General features: G+C 38.9%; 1 protein-coding gene across 5 annotated transcripts in view; it reads left to right on the top strand.

The window, feature by feature from the left end:
* The first annotated feature begins 377 nt into the window (after nucleotides 1–377).
* znf438 (zinc finger protein 438) overlaps nucleotides 378–25,845 on the top strand; it is a 45,891-nt gene continuing 20,423 nt past the window's right edge. The window contains exons 1-4 of one of the 5 annotated variants that reach the window (XM_028434626.1): nucleotides 378–554; nucleotides 6,478–6,673; nucleotides 6,894–7,513; nucleotides 7,688–8,199. In XM_028434626.1, the coding sequence (XP_028290427.1) occupies nucleotides 456–554; nucleotides 6,478–6,673; nucleotides 6,894–7,513; nucleotides 7,688–8,080 (1,308 nt within the window). In that variant the 5' untranslated portion in view covers nucleotides 378–455 and the 3' untranslated portion in view covers nucleotides 8,081–8,199. Of the gene's footprint in view, nucleotides 555–6,477; nucleotides 6,674–6,893; nucleotides 7,514–7,687; nucleotides 8,200–19,316; nucleotides 19,402–25,845 lie in introns of those variants that run through there. The other 4 variants (XM_028434621.1, XM_028434623.1, XM_028434622.1 and 1 more) reach the window with 4 other exon arrangements.

Raw genomic sequence — 25,845 nt, 5'->3', positions numbered from 1 at the left:
TGAAGACTTTAATTCATTATGTAGGTTTATTAAGGCACATCATTATTGTTCTTTTTAAATGGTATCATAAAGAAACGAAAGCAATAAAATATATGTTCACTCTATTGTTTACATTCTGTGTCGCTTTATTTTTCTCCTGTGAATGTGTGAGTGCTGTGCGCGTGCCGTGCTGCTACAGGATACAACGCAGTCGTTTATTGGCTGAGAATGTACACGGAGCCTACCACTTTAACTGGAGGGGTGTTACCGGTAAAAATAGACTGGGTCTGGAATTACATCAAGTGTTTTAAGCACTTCAATTTCAAATCCTGGATCTGAAATTGTTTTATTGCAGATGTAGTTAAAAATATTATGCTTACTCTTGTTAAAAAAAAAAACAAAAGTGTTATACATAACTGTTTCCCCTATCAGGTGGAAGTGATGGATTGGCTTAAAATGGCTGCAGAGGGACAGTTATGGGGACAGTCCTGTCAATCGGCTGTGTTGTAGGAATTCTCTCTAAAATCAAACAGTCTGGGCTTGACGCTGTTCTTTCCACCAAGCATTCACTCCAGGTGAGGCTCATTTCATGACAACTGTTTGATTTGAACAAACCGCAGCTCTGAAAAGCATCTAAACCAAACGAGACGACGGGCTCGTCTACCAACTGGGTCCGGTGGGGGTCCGTCTACATGCAGCGCTGCTTGGTTTTAGTCTGGGACTGCGGGTTTTCACTGCACATTGTTGCAGTAAACAGGTTGTGTTTGTGTGTATGGGTGTGGAGGAGGGGGGTGTTTCACCAAAACCAGCTCAGGGTTTACACCAGGTTAACTTCAATCTGTCAGTCCCGCTCAGTTAAACCAGGATTTAACCAGTGATTTAAGTGGAAAAAAACAAGTTGTGGTACTCCACTAAATGACCTTTTCATCAGTCAGTCATTCTGATATGGGACCAAAACATAGACGGTATTTATCTGTAGATGATCAATCTATCGATCAGTCTATTGATCTATATATAATAGTTTTATAGTACAGAAATTACTTACCTGTAGAGGTCTAAATCAAAAAGTTAGAAACACGTTTATTAACTTCAAACCTCATGGCATTAATGTGGACTTAGAAAATAAGACACTTTTAATCTGCAAACAACTTGGATTTTGTAGCACAAATGTTAATGTGACCCCAAAACACTCAATGATTAGGGCAACCACCTGATCATAATCATACACACTGCACAAAATACACAAACATTTAATTTTTGATATATAAAGTGCAGCTGTAGACCTAAAAATACACTGAAATGTTTCTTCCTTAAAACTGAAAAGCCATCCATTTCCATAAACTATACCAATCACACCATGTACACTAGACATATTCATGTTATTGATCACCTCATAGCAGCAAGTGAGAAACTCTGTACAATTAAAATTCATTGCTAACCTGTGCTGTTAACAGTGCAAACTTAGTATTAGCTTAATCAACAATTTGTTAATTATTTTAACCAGCATGTTTTGTTTATTAAAAACATGCCGGCACACCTCAGAGTAAGGCTGAACGATTAACCTGAATCACATCATATTAAGGTTTTCACTATTGCAATAATGTAACCTCAGACGTTGAGGTTTTTTCTTCCGTCTCCATCATTTGAGTGATATATGTATTCACCAATCAGAAATGCCGAGAACTGCCTTCCTGGGCTGCTGGCCAATCAGACATGGTTACAAGACACACGCTTGTTTGCGCAGCCGCGAGTCTCAGTTACCCCTCAGTTGAGTGCGCAAACAACAACTACACTAGGGTTGGGCCGGGACAATGCGTGAACGTAATCGATGACGTCAACGCAAATGTGCGCGCCGATGCGTCGTCCAATCAAAACAAATATGGCATCGCCAGAGAATAACTAACGCGAGTGGCTCATCCGAGTTTCATAAGTGCAAGGCAGTGAAGACGCACTCGTTTGTAGCTGTTCCTGACCCTCGTCCTTTATCCTGGGTGTGATCGGACAATAGCGCGTTGACGGGACAAGGAGGAAATACCCGCCGTGACATCAGCAACAGCAGCCGCATGCGCGCACACCACTGTGATACCCTAGTAGTCCGTCCTGATTTGTGAATTAAACACAAAGTATGTTTGCAGTACACATAGGCACCTATTGGAGTTTTTCCTTTGCAGTCTGACCTTTTATTTTTCCCTTAAACTTCCTAAAGCACAACACACACACACACAAATCAGGAATCAAATCGCTATCACAATATCTGTCAGAGAAATCGCAATTAGGTTTTTTGTCAAAATTGTGCAGCCCTACTTCAGAGAAAATAGTTCAAATGTATCTGTTCATGTTCTGTGTGTGTGTGTTGAACAAGAGGAGTAATAAATATTTTATTAACTGCTGAGTGTTTTAAAGGGGACATATCATGCTGAATCCACTTTTTTAGCCCTTAAATGCATTTTGTTGTATATTTAGAGTGTTTAGAAGTACAGAAAAAATCAAATTAGTCTCTTCAGGTGCTCCGTAGATATCTTTATATTCTGTTTTGCTCATATTTTTCAATCTGTTTCGATTTTTCTATTCTCTATTACGTTTTTTGAACTATTACATCACTATTAGTACATCAACTCTAGGTCCAACACTTCGAGCAATCCGCCATTTTTATTTCTCGCTTTTATTTTGTAGTCCAAGCTCAAGGATGCCGAAGTTACGAGAGGATAAGTCAAAATGTTGGGTTGTTGGATGTAGTAACCCACACGCTTCATTACAACGTCTCCCAGCATCAGAACCTTTTCAAAGTGCCTGGTTGAGTTTTATTTTTCACGGAAATGTATCCACATCTGTGGGTAAGGTCATTTTTGTGTGTGTGAAGCACTTCAAGGATGACTGCTTCTGCAACCTCTGCCAGTATAAAGAAGGATTTGCCGAAAGACTTTGTCTGATTGAGGGTTCAATTCCTTCTATCTTTGGAGACGACGAACAGAGCACTTCAGTAAGCTGTAAATAACGCTAAAAAGTGTGATGATAAGACGTCCCTGTCATTGTTTTGTTAGCATTAGCAGTTGCACCGTCTTCAGACTTCATATGTTTGAGCTGTGTGCTCGTTTTAGATCCTTGATGATATGGCCTACGGGATTTAATTTAAGTCTAAAGTTTTCATTAGTCATTTCATTTTGCCATTTTTGTCTCCGAAAAGACTGTATCAAAATGCATTTTGTGACGTTAGTTTGGCGCTAGCGTTAGCTCGGTGCTTGTGTTAGCTCACTTGTTAGGGTTCTGCAGGTTCATCATCTTCATTTTCATCTCGCTCCAGACTCTGGTTCGAACATGTAAGGCTGGATGGACAAGTCTTCTGTTGTTGACATTTTGTAAATAACCTCTGATTAAAAAGTTTATGCGCCGCTACATAGCCGTATCTCTTCTATCAAACTACAAAAATGGCCGAGCAGGGTGGAGTTGAACTGAGTGTCACCTGAAGAGGGGGCGGGGTATGGAGTGTCTCATTTGCATTTAAAGAGACGGCACCAAAACGAGTTGCTCTCAGAAGCACATCAGAAAAGGGGTAGAAAAGGGGTCTGTGTAGCTATAATAATTAGGAATTCAGACCCAAGCATTGCAGTTCCGCTTTATATAGACCACAACTGTATGATTTATATGTAAAAAGGAAGGATTTAAAACCATGATATGTCCCCTTTAATACACTTACTAATTACTTAATTGCGATCCTCAGCACTCTGTTTCTGCCTGTGAATGATGCAGGGTAGTAGCCACACAGATTGGACTTAGTTGACCAGTTTATTTTTCACTAATTTACTTGTCTGTTTATATGTTTGTATTTCTGACTTCAGTGAATGTTGAAATAAAGAGAGCCATTCAAAAAGCAAACCTTCCACTGATTGTGTGCCCCCCCCCCCCAGCAGTTATGGTCCTAAATAAGAACATAGTGTTTATGCCAAGGCCCTGACAGTGCCACCGTGTTTGTCCTTTTCAGATGAGATGGCTGGATGAGTTTTTTTCTGTGGGACATTGCCTCTTTAATTTGGCAGGTTTATCTTACTGAGCCACGGTCCAGAATAATGAGGAATACGGGCCAACCAGAAAAAGTCCCGGTGCCCTGTAACTTCCCTCTATAGGTTGAAACAATGCTATTACAATTGAATTTTGGCAGTAGTTATTCGTACGGTTGTCGTATCAATATACCGACATTGTAATTGTACGCAGCGCCCCTATTTGGCCAGTTTAGGTCATGTGATAGGTCAGTCATTGGCCAGTTTAGTTCACGTGACTAAGACTAAACCTTACCCTAAGAATTGTTGCAATATTGGGTTATAACCTAACCCTAAGATGCTACGTACTTGTACTTCGGTAACCGTACCAATAGCATCGGGAGTTGTCCGTACGGCAACCGTATGAATAGACACTTTCTTAAATTTGACTGTTGGCTGAGAATAGAGGTTTGTGATGTTTGGGAGGCCCAATAGATGCCTATGCAGCAGCACTGTTATGGTTGGTAGCAGAGCTAATCGTTTGCTAACGTTAGCTCACCAACACTTTTAGGATCGTTGGACATGTTGCACTAAAGTCAAAGTTGGTTTAAAAGCCACAGACATATTGTATGTTATTTTTTATTTGAAGTTGTTGGCACATGGCATGTTAAAGCCAATGTTTTGAGTGTAAAATATGCCAATAAAATATATTTCATACATATTGAATCGCAATAATCGCCTTATACTTTAATATTGGGATATATCGTATTGTATTGGGATACCATTAGTCATTTCCATGTTAATTTGAAGTCCACAGATTAGGATGACTAACTGGTATTAATTAATGTCCTAAAGTAATGAAGGGATATACAGTATGTGTGTGTAACTGGAGTGAAGGTGCAGAGCCTTCAGACTTGGATAAAGAATGACAGGCTTGGAGTTCCTCACCTCATGATCAGACGCAGAGAGAAATGAAACAAAAACCTACATGTACACACACCAATCTGATTAACACAGAAAAGAACAAAGGGTTTGTGTGTCATTTTTGTTGTCGTATTGGGGGTTTTTGGAGACGGGTCTTGTCCATTTGTGTTGCTGTTTTGTGTATTTTCTGTTAATTTGTCTAATTTTCTGTCGTTTAGTGTTTAGTGTATTTTTGGTTTGTATTTTACTGTCATTTTGTGTGTTTTTGGAGTCATTATGAGCATTTGTTTTGGGGACCACACAGAATGGGACTGAGGGCCGCCTGTTGCTTATGTCTGGTAGGCTTTCTCAATGAGCGGTCCGTGGACCACTGGTGGTCTTTGAGTAACCAAAAATGGTCCATTAGTTTGACTTAAAAACACATTATTAATTCAATTCAAATTAGCTTTATTTATATATTATTTAATAGCTGGGGGTCAGTGGTAGAGTGGGTCGTACAATTACTAAAGGGTTGACAGTTTGAATCCTTTTCTATCCAAGTCATTGTGGTTGTGTCCATGGGCAAGGCTCTTTGACCACATATCCTTGTATGAATTGTGCATGACTGGTGGTGGTGGTCAGAGGGGGTCGTAGGTGCAAATTTGCAGCTATGCTTCTGTCAGTGTTCCCCAGGGCAGCTGTGGCTACAAAGTAGGGCTGAACGATATATCGTTATCGTATCTATATCTAGATATGAACTTTCAAGATATGAATATCGAAAAAAGTAACGATATAGACGATATAGATTTCTCCTCTTCCCGCTCGCCCTGCATAGTGCATACAACGCTGGCAGTTACAACAAACATCACTTTAACGAGTGCCCTTGAATGCACCGCTAAGGCCAGCGCGCACACACGACAGAGACAGCGGATAAATTAAAAAGAAAGAAAGAAAGAAAATGAGTGCGGGAGATAATGCGGCCGGTGGCAGTGCAGAATCTGATTTGGTGCCAAAACATAGATCATCCTCCATAATTTGGAGGTATTTTGGATTCAGAAAGGACGATGTTAACCAGAGTGAGGTGTTGTGCAGGTCGTGTTTTGCAAAAATTGCGACTAAGCAAGGTAGCACAACAAACATGTTTCACCACCTGAAGCAACACCATCGTGTGCTGCATGAAGAGTGCATGACCATGAGAGAAACACCGGGGACTTCTCAGTCATCCCAAAATAAGCCAAAGCAAAGTTTTATTGCTGATGCGTTCATTAGCGTTACGCCGTACGAGTCGACGTCCACCAGACATAAAGAAATTACCGACGCTATAACATACCACATTGCTAAAGACATGGTACCTGTGTACACAGTCTCAAAAGAAGGCTTTAAAAAAATGGTTCGGACGCTGGACAAGCGTTATAAAATACCATCCCGAACACATTTTAATCAAGTGGCCATTCCGAAACTTTACAATGAGTGTAAAATTAATGTTGAATCCGTGCTCCATGATATCGATCATTTCGCCACAACCACGGACCTGTGGTCGAGCCGGACAACCGAACCTTACATTAGTTTAACGATCCATTTTATTACTACAAACTTTGAACTCCAGACCCGCTGTCTGCAGACATCATTCTTCCCCGGGGAGCATACCGGGGATAATATAGCGGAGGAGATGAGAGGTGCGTTAGCAGACTGGAACTTGAAGGAGGACCAACAAGTTTGCGTAACGACTGATAACGCATCGAACATGATAAAGGCTTTGGAGGTGAATGGTTGGACGCGCCTTCAGTGCTTTGGACACAGGCTACACCTGGCAATAGGTACGTTTTGCTATGTTTATTTTTATTTTTTAATTACTTTCAGACAGAAAGAGGGAGATGTGTGTGTGTGTGTGTGTGTGTGTGTGTGTGTGTGTGTGTGTGAGTGTGAGTGTGTGAGTGTGTGTGTGTGTGTGAGTGAGAGAGGAAACAATCTGCATCATGTGGTTATTTAGCTGTTGTAATATAATATTTAATTATTTTGTACATCTGTTTTTCCAAGAAAACGCAGTGAAAGGTGACAGCCGGATCAGCCGTGCAACAGGTGTCTGCAAAAAGTTGGTGTGCCACTTCTCACACAGCTGGAAAAAGAGAGTGGCACTTGAGCAAGCCCAGAAACGCCTCAACCTTCCAGTCCATGGACTCATAACTGAGTGTCAAACTAGATGGGGGTCTAGGGTGCTCATGATTAACAGGATTCTGGAGCAGCAGAAAGCACTCCATGAGGTCCTCTCAGAGGACAGAAACACCCGACACCTAATTCTTGGATATCAAGATCTGGATGTGCTGGAGTCAGTCAGCAAGGCACTGGGACCACTGCTTGAATTCACGGATGCTCTGTCAGGGGAGGATTATGTTAGTGTTTCACACATCAAACCAGTACTCAGCCTATTTAACACAACCATCTTGGCACCAGAGGAGGGTGATACGGACATGACCAAGTCCTTAAAAGAGAAAATTCTGGAGTACTTGAATAGCAAGTATAAAGAGAGAGTTACACAAGAGCTCCTGGATGTGGCATCCTTCTTAGATCCAAGATACAAGACACAATACATCAGTGTTAACGACGTCCCCATCATCAAAGCCAGACTGGTGTCAGAGATGAAGACGTTGGAACACAAGGTAAAAATAATGGTTTGAATAGAGTAAATGAAAACAGTTCCTTCCATTTAAATGCATTATCTTATATTTTAGTAAATATTTAAGTTTAAATTTAGCTCATACAGTAATGATCATTCATATATAAAACTACTTAAATTCTTTTTTTGTGTGTGTGTTGTTTTTACTATTTTCTAGCATTCTGTTGAGTGCAGAGAGACCAGAGTGGAAGAAGTTTCACCCCCACCCACCAAAAAGGCTAAGAAGTCATTGGGAAGTTTCTTCAAAAGATCCACCACAAGTGCAACAGTACCAATCGATCCCACTGCTGCCATAGAAGCTGAGCTGAGTGCCTACATGCAGTCCCCCACAATTGACAACGAAGAGGACCCCCTTCTGTGGTGGAGATTAACTCACAAAGTCAACTTTCCCCGGCTCAGCAACATGGCAAGAAAATACTTGTGCATGCAGGCCACCAGCTCTCCATCAGAGAGAATTTTTAGTGCATCAGGCAACATTGTGAGTTGTCAGAGGTCCTGTCTGAAGCCAGACATGGTTAACAAACTAGTGTTCCTGGCAAAGAATCTGTAGAAGTTGTCTGCCTGTAACTACCTCTGTTCTGTTAGTAGCAAATGCATTTTCTGCATACAGTTATGTGATCTTTTGAAGAATATATATGTTGTTGCACTTCAACACACTTTCAATGTTCCACCAGCTGCTGCATTTGTTATTTATTGTTAAAGCAGAGCTGCAGTAAAATGTTTGATTTTTAATTTATTTTTTCATAATTTATCTTAATGTTGATGACTGGCAGTGAGTTCTTAAAAATAAAACTGCACTTTCCACATTTTTTTGTATTATGATGTTTTTATTTTTCTGAAAAATGCCTGGTTTTCATCGAACCCGTTGTCATATCATATGGTATCGATATCGAGATATCTGGCATGAAAATCGAGATATGAAATTTTGTCCATATCGTTCAGCCCTACTACAAAGTAGCTTACCACCACTGGTGTGATTGATTGATTGTGAGTGACTGGTGTGAATGAACAATGGTTTCTTTAATGCGCTTTAGGCTCCTCAAAAAAAGTGCTGTATAAACACAAGCATCCAATTAATACCATTTCTAGTGACCAATCTGTATTACTTCTTTTAGTACTGTTAGGTCTAGTTCATAACTCTTGAGTGCACATAGAGTTGTCTTGTGTAACAAATGTGCTTCCAAACTAGGGCTGGGCGATATATCGAATATACTCGATATATCGCAGCTTGTAGTCTGTGCGGTGTTGAAAATGACCATACCGTTAAACTCGCGGACTTTTTTTTTTTTTTTTTTTTTTTTTTGAAATGTCATCTTAATGACAACATGCACAAAAGGGCACTATTTGTTTTAAAATATTGTAGTGGCATTATGTACAAAAAGTGCACTTTAATTTTGTGTTTTGAAATGCCATGTGAGTTGCATCCTGCACTAATGTCTTGTTTTGAAATGTCTCTGTGACAATTTTGCACAGAACGTGCACTTTCTGTTGACAATTTTATGTTTGAGCCACTCACTGTTTAATAAATACAGTTATGTCAACTTTGACTTAGTTGTGATATCCCCTTTTTTGCATGAAAGTTTAAAATTGGCATATATTAATGCAGTATGATCAAGAATGTTTTAATGTAGACATATAGAATCATCATACTGGTGTGATTTTGTGCATCAAAGTGTTAATTCAAGGGTAATGCAAAATATCGAGATATATATCGTGTATCGTGACATGGCCTAAAAACATCGCGGTATTTATAAAAGGCCATATCGCCCAGCCCTATTCCAAACACAATCCTTTTTTCCTGCATGTCAAAGATGTTAGTGTACAGTGTTCAACTTATATATGAACACAGCATCTGTGGCTGTTAGCACGGTTTTGTCACTGTGCATGTTGCTGAACCGGCCGCTGTGTTCAGACTAGGGGTGGGCGATATGTGGAAAAACATCACGATTTTTTTTCATTCAGATCATTTAGACTATTTTAAAGTTATTTACTAATAAAACAAACCAATTCACATACTTAAAATCATTGCCCTAAATGGAAAAAAGGAATAAAAGATCATTTAAGACAAAGTCATTTTCAAACATTTAAAAAAATTTATGTAAGCAATTCATCAAACTAGTTCCAAGTACAATTAACATAAACAAAAAGGCTGACATGTTATTTTAGTCACACAGTCTTTTTACATTGTTTAACTAAAGTGGTGTAGCATTAGCGTTAGCAACATTTGCTACATAACAAGGCAGCAGATCACTCTAATGATTTCCATTTGTTATTAAGATAACACACTCGTGTTAATAAAATCCTACTTTAAACGGTGTTTGAACCCCTCATTTCCCACAGTTTGGACAATAATATCTAGGGATGCACCGAAATGAAAATTTGTAGCCCAATAAAATACAAACGCTTGGTGGAATACTGAATATTGAATGCGGTTGTTGTTTTTCACTATTTTATACATTTTTAGACATGTTTTTTAAAGAAAGTCAATTTTTATTAAATATTCTGACATTTTTTAAATATTTTAGTAGCCCAGTAGCTTTTCAAAAAAAGCATAACAAAGTTTTTCTGTTATATTAGCCCTTCAAACAACACAAACCATGCATTCCAAAAAAAATTAAAGTGCGTTAAAGTGGATAAACCCACAACAAATGAATTGTTGTCCTTTTGGCACAAGTCTGCTTAGCCACAGTCGTTAGGCTCATAATGTAAACCTAGGGCTGTATAAAATTGTGTTTTCCACTTTGATTTTTTAATTTCTGTTTTTTTTTTTTTTTTTTTTTTTTTAAAAGAAAATATGTATGTCAAAAATAAAGTAAGGTATCATTTAAAAGGTAAATTGTAGTGACATGGATTATTCAGACTGTTCCTTTTTAATTATTTATTTGTCATATAAAGATGTATGAGAAGAGAACAGCATTAATTTTACCTGATTTCCTCTCAGGGATCAATGGTTTATTGAAACTGAGCATATCTACTTAAGGTTTGATCAACTTAGTTTAAATTAACCTAATTTAAATTATCCTATCTTCTGTAGCTCAGATTAGATGTTGTTAGAATGTAACATTGCTCCAATGGACTTTTATTTTGTAAACTGGAAGTTCCCACTGAAACGGTTGTACTTGAGGTAGCTTGCTGACTGTGAATGTGTACATATGAGGCACAGACAAAAGGCTGGAATAAAAAGAACTAAAAGACAACACGGACTGAGTTATTCTTAGTTAGCCAGGCACAACAGTTCGAACACTGAGCAGGGATAGATGATTAAAGCTCACATTTTCACAGAGCACCGCTGCGCTACACGATAAATGGACAGAGCTTCACAGGCACAGCGGGCACAGGTGACTCTGTATTTAGGAGTCAGTGATAATTTGTGTTGTTTAATGCACCAGCACAGGATGGTGCACCTAATACCTTTTTTATGTGGAAACATTTCCACATAAAAAACTTTTTTTTCCCCACGGTGACGGCATTTCATGTAGATTCTGTTCATTTCTGCGTTTAACCATTTTCATTGGTCGATTCGTCAACGATTCCTTTAACGCGGATGTGCCTGTATGTCAAGCCTCAGATAAAATGCCTAAGAAATCTGTGCGTGCACACCGCGTCACTGCACGTTGTTTGTGTCTTTGCGTCATTGTGTCACACTATTATTTGGCCTTGCTTTTAACTTACTCCACCAAAGGCTGAATTTTTGCTTTTTTTGCAATATTTGGCCGAATATATTTGGTTAACGAATATTCAGTGCATCCCTAATAATATCCTTTACAAGATAAAACGTTACTGCTTTGGTTACATTTGTGACAACCTGTAAAATGCCTGTGCAGCGTCAGTCACTTGTCCACTCGCTTTTCCCACACCGCCGGTTCACTCCCCTGTTCAGCCTCTCACTCTGACCTCACACTAACGCCCATCTCGGTCTCCTCGCCTATTCGCTATCCCCGGTCCCTCCGCTGGGCAAGCCTCCTGCCTGCGATAGTTAAATGGCATACCTCAGAGAGCCGCGAAGGAGCAGCATCAGTTTCTGGGTCGGAGCAGAGCGTGTCCGTGGAAACTTCATACAGGATCGATCAAAGCTCTCACCAGTTGCGGCCTTACTGGAGGAACTCCATCCACTCGCAGTGCCAGTCATTGCCGCAAATAATTTTTAGAGCTGGAACATTCAGCCACAGACCCAGACACTACAGCTTCCTGGCAGCTGCAAAACGTCGGTGACGTCAGTACGCACACCGCACGTACAGGTCTGACCAGACACTGGACTGTCCGTGAGTTTCTTTTTTTTGTTTCCTTTATTCCACATATTATTATTATTTACTAGTGTGATGACATTGAAGGAAGTATGTAAAAATAATAATGAGTATGTTTATTTTAGGCTTCTTTGTGCAGTTAACTCGACACTTCCTCCTGCCGTCTGTGTGACGTCATTGACTCTGTTTTTCAGTACGTAAAAACGTTACGTTAATGTTTTTATATATAATGTTGAAAGAAAAAATATGAGGCCAACCACAGTTCTGTTTATTTAGATACGCTGTGGAGCAAGGAAATTGGGGGGGAGTAAGAACTTCTGACTCCTCTGGACCTTGGTGGATATTATTTGAGTTGGAGCTTCATTGTGTGTTTTTGGAGAGCAAAGGACTCACTCACATGTTTGTGTATTTATTTTCTGTGTTTATTTCTTCAATATACTTGCCAAGAATTACATTTCCTGTGTGTTGTTTTTTTTTTTTTTAGTTTATATGTAACAGGGTGTATGCCTAGAAGCATATGTCCTGGTGAGGTTTGACATTTTAAAGGAAACTCACCGACTGTACAGACAAAATAAAATTCATACTTATACAAATATCCTATACGTCAGGAGGGAAACCTGGCTGGCACCCGTAAAAACAGAACCTAACGATCATAGCAACAAAAACCATTCACCAACTGCCAAACCGTCACACATTGGCCTGGGTGATATGGACCAATATTCATATCTGTATATTTTTCCTCAAAATCGCAATAGGCGATATAAACCATTTATTTATTTTTTCAATAGTTTTACAAGAAAAACAATAATGGGTCATAGTCAGTGAAGAAAAAGGCCACAAGACTCTTAATAATCACTAGCAGCTAGTGTTGTAGTAGTCGAGACCAGTCTTGGTCTCGAGACCAAATTTTAAAGGTCTCATCTCTGACTCGGAAGCATTTTGAATCGCTCTTGTCTCGGACTCGGGCTGCCGGGACTCGGGATTTTTCCTAAAAACTTTTTTATAATGTGATAATTACACGGAGAAGAACGGGATAAAACAATCCTTTATTCATTCTTTAATCCACCCCGAAATCCACCGCAACCTTCCTTAATGTGACGTGTGTGACACACTCGTGTGTGTGTGTGTGCGTGTGTGTCTGGCTACGGTACGGTTTCAGTTTGGACCGCGGAGCGTGAGGGAGATAGAAACTAATCACCGGTAAAAATCTCAGTAAAACTCCAGAAAACAATCACCAGGAATAAATATTTGCTCCCTGGTAAAGATACTGTAGTAGCTCTAACAACTGGTAAAATGATAAACTGATGATATTACAGCCTGTGCAGCAGTATGGGGACGCACTTACTCCGCCTCTGGGTCCTAGTGCCAGCCGTCCGGTGAAGCCTGTTCCGTTTACCGAGGTCGGTGTGTTTAATAAGTTTATGTGTGTCCGTGTGAAAGTCTGCATGTTTATGCATCTGTCCATCCACTCCCATTATATCCATATCTTTTAAGGCTCTTATTAAATAGTGTCGGCTGTAGTCCGGGCCGCCGCCATCTTGGATTATGTCGTCACCAGCGCGTCATCGCCGCAAGTTGCACTAGCGCAGAATGACCCAAATAACTGTAAAGAGGTCTTATATTAGTCCATTTTCTTTTTAAAGTGGTGTTTTTTTGTGGCTTTAGACTCCTATTACATTTATATACTGTATATAATATGTTCCCTACAATATAAACAGGTTCACAATATAATTATTTTTTATAGTTTCTGTTTCCACTGTATCCAGAATAACAGTAATTTTTCTCAACAAGAACTGTTGATTGATTTGTCACATGACTGTTCCAGGGTTTGAGTTTGTTTTATTTAGTTTCACATCTACCTGGGCTGTAGCTTTTTGTTTTTTAGACTGATGCCAACTTGATTGTAGTTTTATTTCAGCATGAACAAGAGACCTTTGTAATTGAATATCCTAGTTACATTACAGCAACCAAATTAACCTATATCAACGAAGTGAATTAATAAAAATGGCCTGTGTAAAGGCTTTTTCAAACTAAAAAATTATCTTGTAAAATCTGTGACATGTTGACCTGCACAACTCAATGAATCAGAATCGAGAATCGTTTTTTCTTGGCAGAAATACTTTTAAACACTTGCTGTACATTCAGCTGACATAAAAATCTTGATTTCAAATATGTAGAATAATTGTGAATTTATCAGTAGCAGTAGTAGTTTTAATATTTTAGTTAATTTTTTGCAGGCACCTTTTTGTCTGTCAAATGTATTTAAAATAAACCAAAATTAAAGAGAGAATGTTATTTAACCTTGTCATCATTTTATTTATTTATGTATTTTTTCAATTTAAAAAAAAATGTTTATGGTCTTCACTTGGTCTCGGCTCCCAGAAGTCTTGGTCTCGTCTTGGTCTCGGTGCATTCTGGTCTCGGATAGTGTGGTCTTGAACACAACAGTACTCGCAGCACAATATTAACATTTTGTGCCATTTTTGACTTTTTCCTTCATTAAGGCTGAAATGTGTGATTAAATTCTGTGTTGCTTCTTTCAGGAAAAGTTTCTGTTCTCATTCATTGGATCTAAGTGCTGCATTTGACACTGTAGATCAGGGGTTCTCAACATTTTGCCACGGTCATTAAATCGCGACCCATTTTCTTTTATTTAATTCAACCAACCAAATTTTGTTTTTCAAAAATAGCTGTGATGTGCAACATGCATTTCACAGCATGCATGTCAAAAGAGAAGTTTCTTTCAAAATGAAAAGCAAGTCCAACAAAAGAGACAGACATTAAGTATTTATTCATTTTTGACCAGCTGGTCGCCACCCACCCATCACAGCTCCGCGACCCACTTTTGGGTCCTGATCCACCAGTTTAGAATCACTGCGATAGATCATACAATGTTGTTGCACAGATTCCAAACATGGGTTGGACTAAATGGAAAAGTAATGCAATGGTTTAAGTTCTACTTGGAGGAGCGAAGTTATATTGTAAGCATTGAAAACTTTGAATCTAACAGATTATCAATGTCCTGTGGGGTTCCTCAGGGCTCTGTTCTTTGACCTCTTCTGTTTAGCCTTTATATGCTTCCTCTAGGACAAATTTTACAGAACTGTAAGGTTGATTATCAAATGACTATGGTCCCATTGAGGTGTTGTGTGACTGCTTAGAAAAAGTAAACTGCTGGATGAGTGAAAACTTCCTTCAACTAAACCATGACAAGATGGAGCTGATTGTCTTTGGTAACTGGAAAAGAGGACTGCTATCAATGAGTATCTTGAGTCTGGATCTTTAAAAGCTAAAGACCAAGTCAAAAACCTTGGTGTTCTGATTGACTCAGATCTGACATTCAGCAGTCAGATCAAATCTATCACAAAAACAGCTTCTACCACCTAAAGAACATCTCCAGAGTGAAAGGTTTAATGATTCAGAAAGATCAGGAGAAACTGGTCCATGCTTTTATCTCCAGCAGACTGGACTATTGTAATGGTCTTCATCAAACATCTACAGCTGGTTCAGAATGCTACAGCTCATGTCTGAACCAGAACAAAGAGGTCAGAACTAGGGATGTAATGATTAATCGTAAGGTAGTTCAAAATCGATTCATAGGTATCACAATTGACATCGATACTTTGAAAATTGAATCTCAGTACTTTTTTTAAACAGCGCAGGGCGCTATATATTTATCCCTTCTCTTGTCCAGCAGTGTACGCGACGGGCGGAATCTGCTACTATTTTCTTTCTTGCCGTCTTCTACTCTTAAACATGTTTATAAATGATTCCTTACCCCTTTAGCACTGAAAGAATATCTGTAATATTACGTGAATATCTGTAAAAGTCACGTTTTTCTATTAGCTCTGTCTGCTAGCTTTGCATCTCTTCTTCACTGCAAGATATCTGCATGCCAACCGACCACTGGGTTACCAGCGGCCTCTGCTGGTCCAAACAAATATCTGACCTAAATCAGTGCAATGACTGTTTTTTTGTTTTGTTATTAAGTCCAATTGTTAAGGCACAAGATACATTTTCAGTTGCACTTTTAAAAAGAAAACGAACTATTATGCAGTTTTGTTTACTATAGAATCAGAATTTAAATTAATAGGCTTCTTCTTCATTTGTATTATTTCTTTATTTATTTCATTCAAGATTTATTTTTAGTTAAATTGCATTGTTTTGAATAGTTTATCAAGGGATTCTTTTGACAATGAAAAATAAAAGGAAAATAATACAGTATTTTCTAGTTTTTTCCCCCCAAAAAATAAAGGAATATTTTTCAGTCATCAATCGTAACGTGAATCGAATCGTATCGGGAGTTTAGTGAATCATTACATCCCTAGTCAGAACACTTTACTCCAGTTTTAAAGTCTTTACACTGGCTCCCAGTCAGCCTCAGAATAGACTTTAAAGTTCTGCTGCAGGTGTATAAATGTATGAATGGGTTTTGTCCAGAATACATCAGTGAGATGTTCGTCAGGTATGAACCCAGCAGGTCTCTCAGATCTATGGACACAGGTCAGATAGTGGATCCCAGAGCTCACAGTAAACATGGTGATGCTGTGTTTAGTTGTTATGCTGCAAAGAAGTGGAACAAACTGCAGCAGAGCTGAAGTCAGCATCTAATGTGAACATTTTCAAAATCTAAGTTAAAAGCTCTCTTTTTCTCTACTATGTATGATTGAGAGGGATTTTTGGTCATGTTGATGTAATGTGTTTGTTGATGATGATTTTTAAATGTTCTTAAAGATTTTAAGCTGTTGAATGTTTTCTGTTGCACTTTTTGATCATGTAAAGCACGTTGAGTTGCCTTGTGTATGAAATGCGCTATACAAATACATTTGCCTTGCCTTGCCTTTCAGGGCAGCTCTTGAGTGTCTGAAAGTAGTTTTTAAAGTAAATCACTTTCAGGACACTATCCCTTTAAGAAAGTGTAAACAGCCCTGTGAGCTGCAGCAGCAGAGCCTTATCGCTCTGCTGCTGCGGAGAGACAGAGAGTTACAGAAGAGAAATACATGCAGTGCTTCTTCTCTCAATGCTTCACCACAGAACTGATGGAGTTTAACAGATAGACAGACATTTGCACTGACAGACGATCGTTAGCACAGCAGCACAGCTAACTGTGTGTCCGTGCACTGGTTCACCAAGTCAAGGTAATCCTTCCACGATAAAAAGCCTCTCTAAAGTGTGTAAATATGTCACACAGCACAATGACACAAACATCGCAAGTTGAAAATTCCTCTTCTGTAAAGTTAATTCATTTATTCATCGAGCATCTGATTCTCCTTATTGAAATTCACGAGGGTCTAAGGATACACTCAACCTTCGATTCAACTCAAATCAAAGATTGAGATGTAATGATGCGCATAACTCATTTTAATTTAAATACATAAAGGTCATATTTTGGAGAAAAATAACATTTTTCAAGATACCGATTCTTATTCTGTTATTTCATTTCTCAAGAATTGTTTTGATTAATATATTTTGTTCTTATAACTTTCTTACAAACAGTTTGAACTCATAAACCAAAATAAACTGCACATTTCTTTATTTATGCGGTTAGACAAAAAAATACATATTTAAAATAACTAAAAAAAAAAATGAAAGTCACCACTGTTTTCTAATTTTAACGTGCACTTTATGTTCCTGGCTTTGAATTTACATTTTTTTTTTAAGGAAACATGTTGGTTGTGCTGTGTGTTTAGCTCTGTATTTTCATGCAGTACTTTCATACAGTCTTTGTCCTTCCTGTTTGCTTCCCACCTTTTTCATTTTCTGACTTCAGAAAGCCAAAGTGTTGCCTCAACGGCTCTGACTTCAAACTTAACGGGGAATTCACCACCGAGTGTGCGGTTGAACCAAGACAGACCGTGACGTAGTAGAATAAATAACTTTAGATATTTTACAACTAATTAAGAGGATATTTGGTTAGAACTCATGCTTCTGACCATTGAGCGCAGAAATAAGTGAGGGATGGAGAAGTTTGATGTTTACAAGTTTCTTTTGAATGCTAAACCTCAGGTTTGTGTCCAAAATAAAAACTTAGCATGTTTATGGACTTTCCGTATTTCTACGAGGATTGTTGGCAGAGGATATGTTGAGCTTCCATAAAGTGCTACCCACAAATGTCAGGAGTGTAGACTGAACAAAAGAGAAGTGCATACGCAGCCTGAATAATGAATGGGGCAACATGTTCTGGATGGAAACGGGAGGATGTGGTTCTATTACAGTCGGCACTGCTAAATTAATGCTCTTGCTTCACTCTAGTTCCTAAAAAAGGAGACCGAGTCTTAACACAGTTTGGCAACTGCAGTAGGGCTGGTCGATTTTTGCCTCCAAAAAAATCTCGAAAAATGTGAGTTTCGATTTGATTTTCAATTTTTTATTTTTTTTTTAAATACACCTAAAAATGACTGCAGACATCAGATATATTGTCAAAAGTGCTTTATTGCTGTGATTGTCCTTGAGAGTTAAAATGTATAGAACAATCCCAAAAGAAAAAGTAAATGAGGTTCTATCATTCAACAATTTCAAGCTTTAACCAGGTTTAAGCAAACGTGCAACAGCAACTTCACAGCAGCTTAAATTTTCTGATTAAGAAATCAGATAACTACATATTTTATAACATTACAATTAATACAATAATAAACTCTTCCCTTAGCATCTCAGCATAGTGTGAATAAAACATTAAACATGCCTGTCGCGCACATATAGCCTACTCAAAGAGTAAACACGTGTAAACAAAGAGGGGGCTGGCTCACATCGCGTTACGGTAACCCACAAGGACGGAACGCAAAATAGTGTGAAAAAAACCTTGGTGGGAAAAACAAAATCTTTAAAAATTCAAATTTGCAAAATAAAAATTGTTTTCATCTCCAAACTTGATTAATTGATTAAATCGATTTTTTGCCCAGCCCTAGACTGCAGACAGTAAAGGTATATTGTATTAGGTAACTCTTTTTTTAATAATCCCCTTTGTTTGTGGCTGAGCACAATGTTGTATACAAGCTGGTAAAATGTCAACCTTACTAATGACATTTTTAGATGAACGAGTTCACTAGTGATTTGGCTGGCTTAACTCTAAAGTGGTTGTTGGCACACTTGTGCCTACCAGAAGGATAAGTACAATAGGTAATCAGTAAAATTACATCAGGTTTTTTTTTATTTTAATTAATTTGTAAAAAAATTATTTGGTTTCATATTACATGAAAGATCAATAATCAGCAATAATAATAAAAATGTATTCGATAGTCATTAATCTGGTGTGTATAGCTAAACACACTGTACAGTAATGGATAATAGATAATTTAGAGAATTAGTTATAATAACATGTTACTGCCCAGCACTGCTTGTGAGGTATGTATGTAGAAATCTGAAGTAGTTGAAAGGCAGCATCTGTCTCACTCTGATCATCTTTATTGTGAGCTCATGAGCAAAGCCTTTATCCCTCAATGCTCCATGGACACTGTACTGTAGCTACCCACTGCATGTTCAGTGTAAAGGCCATAATGTGGAGAGATCAATGGTGTTAACTTAACTCTCTTTTTCCCTTCGTAGCGCAGAGGCTGTGACACACACGGCCTGTACCTCAGACAGTGCCTACGGGTGTGTACTAGTATACAGAGCCACAGTCATCCTCTTGGTAAGTAACAAAAGGTCACATTTTAAATAGTCTAATATTCACAGTGCACACAGCAGCGCTCGTGATTCTGTGTTATTTTGCTGTTTTTTTCTACTTTGAGTCAAAGGTCTATCATGTTTCATTTAAAGACAAATTTAATATTTTATATAATCCAATCCTCTGTTTAAAAGGACTGTGTTAGAAGAAATGTACTAAGGTCAAGTGTGTGTGCTCGCGTGTGTGTGTGTGTGTGTGCGTGTGCATGCATTGGGAATGGTGGTTTTCCAGGAGGAGTTTTCTTATATGAATATTTGTGATACTGGAGCTGTACCAGGTTCTAGGGTTGGGTAGATAGTGGATGGTTATGGGTAATGTACCGGAATTACATGCGTTTCCTCTCAGAATTGGAGAGTCGATTGCCTTTTCTGTCCAATTGTGTTTTACTTAGTTGAATTTAAATCCTCATAATTATTCTCATAATTTAATTTTGGCTAGGCAGGGTTCTCACCAGCGCTGTTCAGCATAGAGGCTCCCAACCTTGTAATTTAGCTCCCCTACGGATCAATGGCACCTCCTACGCTCCGTTTTCATTAACATTGGGGGGATTTTCTGTTGTTTTATCATTTTTTAATCGGTACCATCGTAATAATTGTTGCACACTTGGACACAAAAGGGACTTCCAGGCGTGCGTGCGTCCTCTGCGCGTGTGTTTGCTCCAATATTACTATAAGTCCCACATTATACCTAATTTGTATTTGAAAAGCGGGTCTTGGAATCAGTCTTTTGAATAAAATGTTATTTCTTGTTTCAGAAGTCAGTGTGTATGAGCGTTTATTAATGGAGGATCTATATCAAGCATGAGTAATTATAACTAAATTTTGCCCTCAGAGATGTATACATTTCAAAATGCTGAATGCCACGCAATCCCCCTATGTTGTGAAAAATTCCTGGTGAGAAGCCTGCTCGTCCATACCTACCTGTGTCTTTAACTCATTCAGTGCCATTGACAAGATTATTCGTCATTTGAAATCCAAACGCTCAGTGCCATTGACGAGAAAACTCGTACAGATACAAAATACAGTCAGCAAAACATTCAACTGTGAGCCAGTTAGCAAAATAATAGGTGACATGTAGGTGGCAGCAGCGCACCTTTAGATGAGAGATCACCTGCGATGGGCAGAGCTCAGAGGAAGAGGAAAGGAGTTAGCGAGACAGAAAATTACGCTACGAGAGTTGATGCTGAAGTTCCCACTAGCTCACAGCAGCGCACACTCGACCAGAACATGTGTGGAGCTAAGTGGATTATTGAGAGTGTGGCGATGGTGAGAGAAAACGATCAACTAACCGGGCTCAGCGGGTCATCTCTGCATGTCGGGAGGAAGAGGAAGTTACGTCTGTGTGATTGACGGGAGGAGCAGATACAAAATACAGTAAGCAAAACGTCCAACTGTGAGCCAGATAGCAAAATAATAATAATTTTGCCATCAAAAGCCTTGTCTGTTATTTTTTTTTAGAAGGAAACCAATGTTCAGATGTTATAGTTTTCAATAATTCTCAGCTTTTTGCTCTGAAACTGGAGATTTGTGTAAAACTTTCTCTATTCAACTGCTGATTACAGAAGAACTAAACAAGCTATAAACTAATTTTTCATTGTCAAAAGAATACTTTGATAAACTATGCAAGTTAGGGACACGTTTCATGGACCACGTCCATAGTCCACAACCTCCAGCTCATGATGAACTTCACAGCACTGGTGGAACTGGTGTTGTTTCTGGAGAAGATAGAGGCAGACTTTGACCCTTTGCAAAAAACCCAGAATCCTTTTTTAAGTAGTTTGTTCATTGTTTAATGCCTACTTGTAAGAATACACATTTATTTGTTTTAGATAACTTAATTGCTCTTTACATCCACACATTCTGAGTTTTAAACATCATCTTTTTTTGCCCCAATATAGAACCTGCCCTGCTGCAGCACATACTATACATATATTTTTTTTATTTTGATGCATTTATGGGAATGTAAAGTAAGTGCAATAACTACCTAAGGAGTGGGACATTTAAAAAAAGAAGGGAATTGAGATTTCCTCAAATCGAACAATTTATTGAAACGAATCAAACAGCAGCAGTGGGTTTAAAACAAATGTGGGAGTCAAAAGGTGTCATGTGTCCTTAAGTATTAATAAAATAACCAATACAAGTTGAGCAACATGATGAAGAGGACACACAAACGTGTATTTAAATACAGCAGCATCCTTTCAGTCACACACAGTAAGTCCTCGGTCTAAATGCAGTTTGACACAAACATGCGCTGATATTCTGATCATACTAAGTCCCACCAGCAGAGCAATTACAGACGTACGCAGTCAGTCAGCCTTAAGAGCATCTATAATGATAAACAAACATACTAAAATCAACGTAGTGCCTTTGTCTGCTGTTCTCCATGCAAGCATAGTCGAAGCTAAGTAGCTTAGCAAAGGCTAACACTAACACGGTCATTGTTCAGAATCCAAATGTCTTTGATAATTACCTGTGTTCCCAAACTTTGTCATAGATTCCTGTGACGACAGTGATGACTGGTAGTATTGTTTGGCTGAATCTTTACATAGGATAAGATCATAAGATAGCATTCCTACTATGTCAACAAAGACATCAAAGCATGGGCTTCATTATGGCGTGAGTGCTCATGGGTAAACTGATGTCTTGTGGTGATGCATGGACGTAGCTCCACCTTCACACTTTTGCTTTCGAAAACCAAACCGGTATTTTAGCAAAACAGGTGTAGCTCTAACTTAGCTTCAGCTCCAACCAAAGCTCCAAACATAAACTCTGCATTTTGTGGAAAAGGGGTATTTAAGATGCCTGTCAGATTGTTTAAAAAGATGTCTGTTTAAAATGTATTTGTTATATTAAACAAAAGTTATTGATCACACGTATCAATTCAGTGTTCCTTTTTTTAATAGATTTAGTTTCATTCTCTTTGTATTAAATACCTTCTTATAATTGGTAAGGAATTCCACCTTGTTTTGTGCTTGCTCAGCGGTGTGTCATACAGTATCCAGGGTGGCTGGGTAGCTTAGATAGGCGCTGTTGTTTCCTTTGAAGCCCGCACAATGAAGATAACAACCCCAACCCACGTCCAGTCTCATCTCATGCCAGTTCAACCACCTCAAGCGTCAGGCTGCCAGAACATGTGCAGGATTAAGATGAAGCCATGTTTGGTTGGCTTAGCAAATCATCAGACATTGGAAAGTGGTTTGGAAGCCAGTGGAGTAGCTGCCCTCCCTCTGCGCTGGCTACGTTGGCTCACATCGAAACTTTAGATTAGCCTTTGCAGAATGAGCACACCCTTCTTGTCTCCCCTTGATCTCCCCCTTCATTGATGCTCTCTTTTTCTTCTATCCCCATCACACTGAAGCTGTCTTTTTGCCTTCTTTCCCTCCAGCTACGTGTAAGATCTACGGGACTAGATTTTCATCTTTTCTCTGTTAGTCCTATGAGGGGATCCTTTAGGGTCTCAGTGGGATTAATTTAAAAGGGAACTGCTTGTATCTCTTGTCCTCTTGGATGATTAGGCCTTCTTGCCATGATCTTGCATTCTTTTGAAGTCAACCTCCCCCCTCAATGCCTCCACCCCTGCTCAGAGTTTTTGTCAAGAATCTGCTCAGAAAAAAATGTTTATTCCACTTTCTCAGAACGACAGCCCCTTTTGTTTTTGCCTGCAAGAGTGGAAGCATGAAGCATTCTGAGAGCCAACTACTGCGTTGAACAATCCATAACCACTTATCTGTTTTTAGTTTTTGTATAAAGAGAAGTTTGAGTTTTATCCCCACTGTAATTTTTTATACTGAGGCTTTCATGGCATAGTGACTGTGTGCACCAATATTGTTTGTGACCTTGAGCACCGTTGCGTAGTTTATTCATTTCGCCTCACAGCAAGAAGGTCCTGGGTTCAAGTCCTAAGATGGACACTTGGGCCTTTTCTCCAAGTTTGCTTGGTCTTTTTGTGCTTGGGTTTTCTACGGATACTCCGTTACCTTCCATTTAAAAACATGACTGTCGGGTTGATTGGAGTTCCTATATTACCCGTAAGAGGGAATGGGGTGTGATTGTGTATATGTTTCCCTGCCATGGACTGGTGTCCTTACCAGGGTGTACCCAACCTAGAGCCCCATAAGAGCTTGGATATCACCAGCAGCCCCCTGTGACCCTAAAAAGGAGCAAGTGGGTTGGAAAAGGGATGGATGGTAAAGTTTTGATGGAACTAAATTCCACAAACGTAGAGATTAGATTTACAAGAAAGGTGCTAAGGTGTTTGTGGAGTACCTGCTTCCAACCAGCAGTAAACACTAAGAGAATCAACGTTATAAAGTGTCTTCATTGCAAATTAATATGCAGGTCTTGGTTGAGTGAGGGACGATGTACCTATTGTTTTGTGTTGTTTATTATTATAGCTGCCAAAGTTAACATGTTACCTTAATAACACCGATAATAATTGTAACACACATCAATCGCAATCTTCTTTTTTTAATAAGTAGGGATGTAACGATTAATCGTAAGGCAGTTAAAAATCGATTCATAGGTATCACGATTGATATCGATCTTCTGAAAATTGAATCGCAGTACTTTTTTTAAACCAGCAGAGGGCGCTATCCAGAAGTGTAGGCGGCGGGCGGAGTCTGCTAATACTTTCTTTCTGGCTGCCTTCTACTCTTAAATATGTTAATAAATTATTCATTTCCCCTTTAGCACCGAAAGAATATCTGTAATATTACATGAATATCTGTAAAAGTCACGTTATTCTATTAGCTCTGTCTGCTAGCATAGCATCTCTTCTTCACTGCTAGATTAGCTGGATGCCAACCGACCACTGGGTTACCAGCGCCCTCTGCTGGTCCAAACAAATATCTGACGTAAAAACAGGGCAATGACGTTTTTTTTTTTTTTTAAAGTCCAATTGTTAAGGCACAAAATACATTTTCAGTTGCACTTTTAAAAATAAAATTAACTATTATGCAGTTTTGCATTGTTTATTATAGAACCAGAATTTAAATTAATAAACTTCTTCTTCATTTGTATTATTCCTTTATTTATTTAATTCAAGATTTATTTTTAGTTAAATTGCATTATTTTGAATAGTTTATCAAGGGATTCTTTTGACAATGAAAAATAAAAGGAAAAAAGTACAGTATTTTTTTTTCCCCCCCAAAAAATAAAGGAATATTTTTCAATCATCATTTGTCTACAGTCTCATTTTGTAAAATAAATCGGGAGAGAATCGTATCGTGAACCCAGTATCGTGAACTGACATTCTTTTCATGACAAAATTAAAGATTAAAAGATTAAATCGGGGCTTTTGCCTATAATTGGCCATGTAATGTTTTTACATACATGGAATTTGTCCTCTGCATTTAACCCATCCTTGAGGAGTAGTGGGCAGCCATTTTTGCGGCGCCTGGGGAGCAGTTCGGGTTTAAGGGACTTGCTCAACATCCCACAGTGATGGCCCAGGTGAGGCTTGAACCGGCAACCCTCTGATTACAGCCCACTAGGCCGCCACTCCCGAAAACCAAAATCACATGGAAACCCTAATATACCTAAAACAATGTTATTAATAAGTTAAGAGACGATAACTCTATGATCGGTGTGACTATATTAAGGCCCCTATTTTGAGCAGGGCAGTGCACGGCGCACCTGAGTGTAGAACCCTAAAAAACTATTTTAGTTTTTTCCAGATTTTGTGTTTTTCACAATATTCCCACAATTTTCCACTGATCTTCTGTAGCACAGAAGAGATGTGGTGTTGAAACATTCTGAGCAGGTGAAGCTGAAGAAAGCACTTAATGAGAAATAAGCGTAGCTTCACAGGCACATGAAAGTTACGTGGGAACTGTTCGGCTCTGTATTTTAGAGTGAGTAATGAGTTGCGTAGTTTTATTAAATTAAATTGGGCTTTAATTCTTTATTGGTTATGTATATGTTGATACACATATATTGAAATTTGTCATCTGCAATTTGACCCATCCCTGGGGAGCAGCCGGCAGCCATTTTGCGGCGCCTGGGGAGCAGTTTAGACGATGTTTCAGGGTCTCAGAAAAGTGTCCTTTAACTCCCGATGATGGCGTTTCATTCACATTGTCAAGTTCTGTGTTTAACAGTGGATTCCGTTTTAATTGTTAATTCCGGGATTCCGACCGCATTGCCATTAACTTGGAAATTATAGGGCCCTATGAGTTATGTAATTATTCAAGGTGTGGACAGAAGATGCGTGCTCCCTGAAGGAGAGGTGGGGCACCTTTGTGCTCAATATAGCACCCACTTTATTCTGCTGGATCAAACTCCATGGGGTAGAGGGGTCGTCCTGTGATCGAGAGGTTGAGCAAGACACTGAACCCTAAGTTGCTCCCAGTAGTGCCTTGCAAGGAGGCTCAGTCCCATTGGTGTGTGAATGGTTGAATGAGCTGATATG

Source organism: Gouania willdenowi, chromosome 20 (genome assembly GCF_900634775.1).
Source record: "Gouania willdenowi chromosome 20, fGouWil2.1, whole genome shotgun sequence".
NCBI classification, from domain to species: Eukaryota; Metazoa; Chordata; class Actinopteri; order Blenniiformes; family Gobiesocidae; genus Gouania; species Gouania willdenowi.
This window is presented reverse-complemented; position numbering and strand designations above follow the sequence as displayed.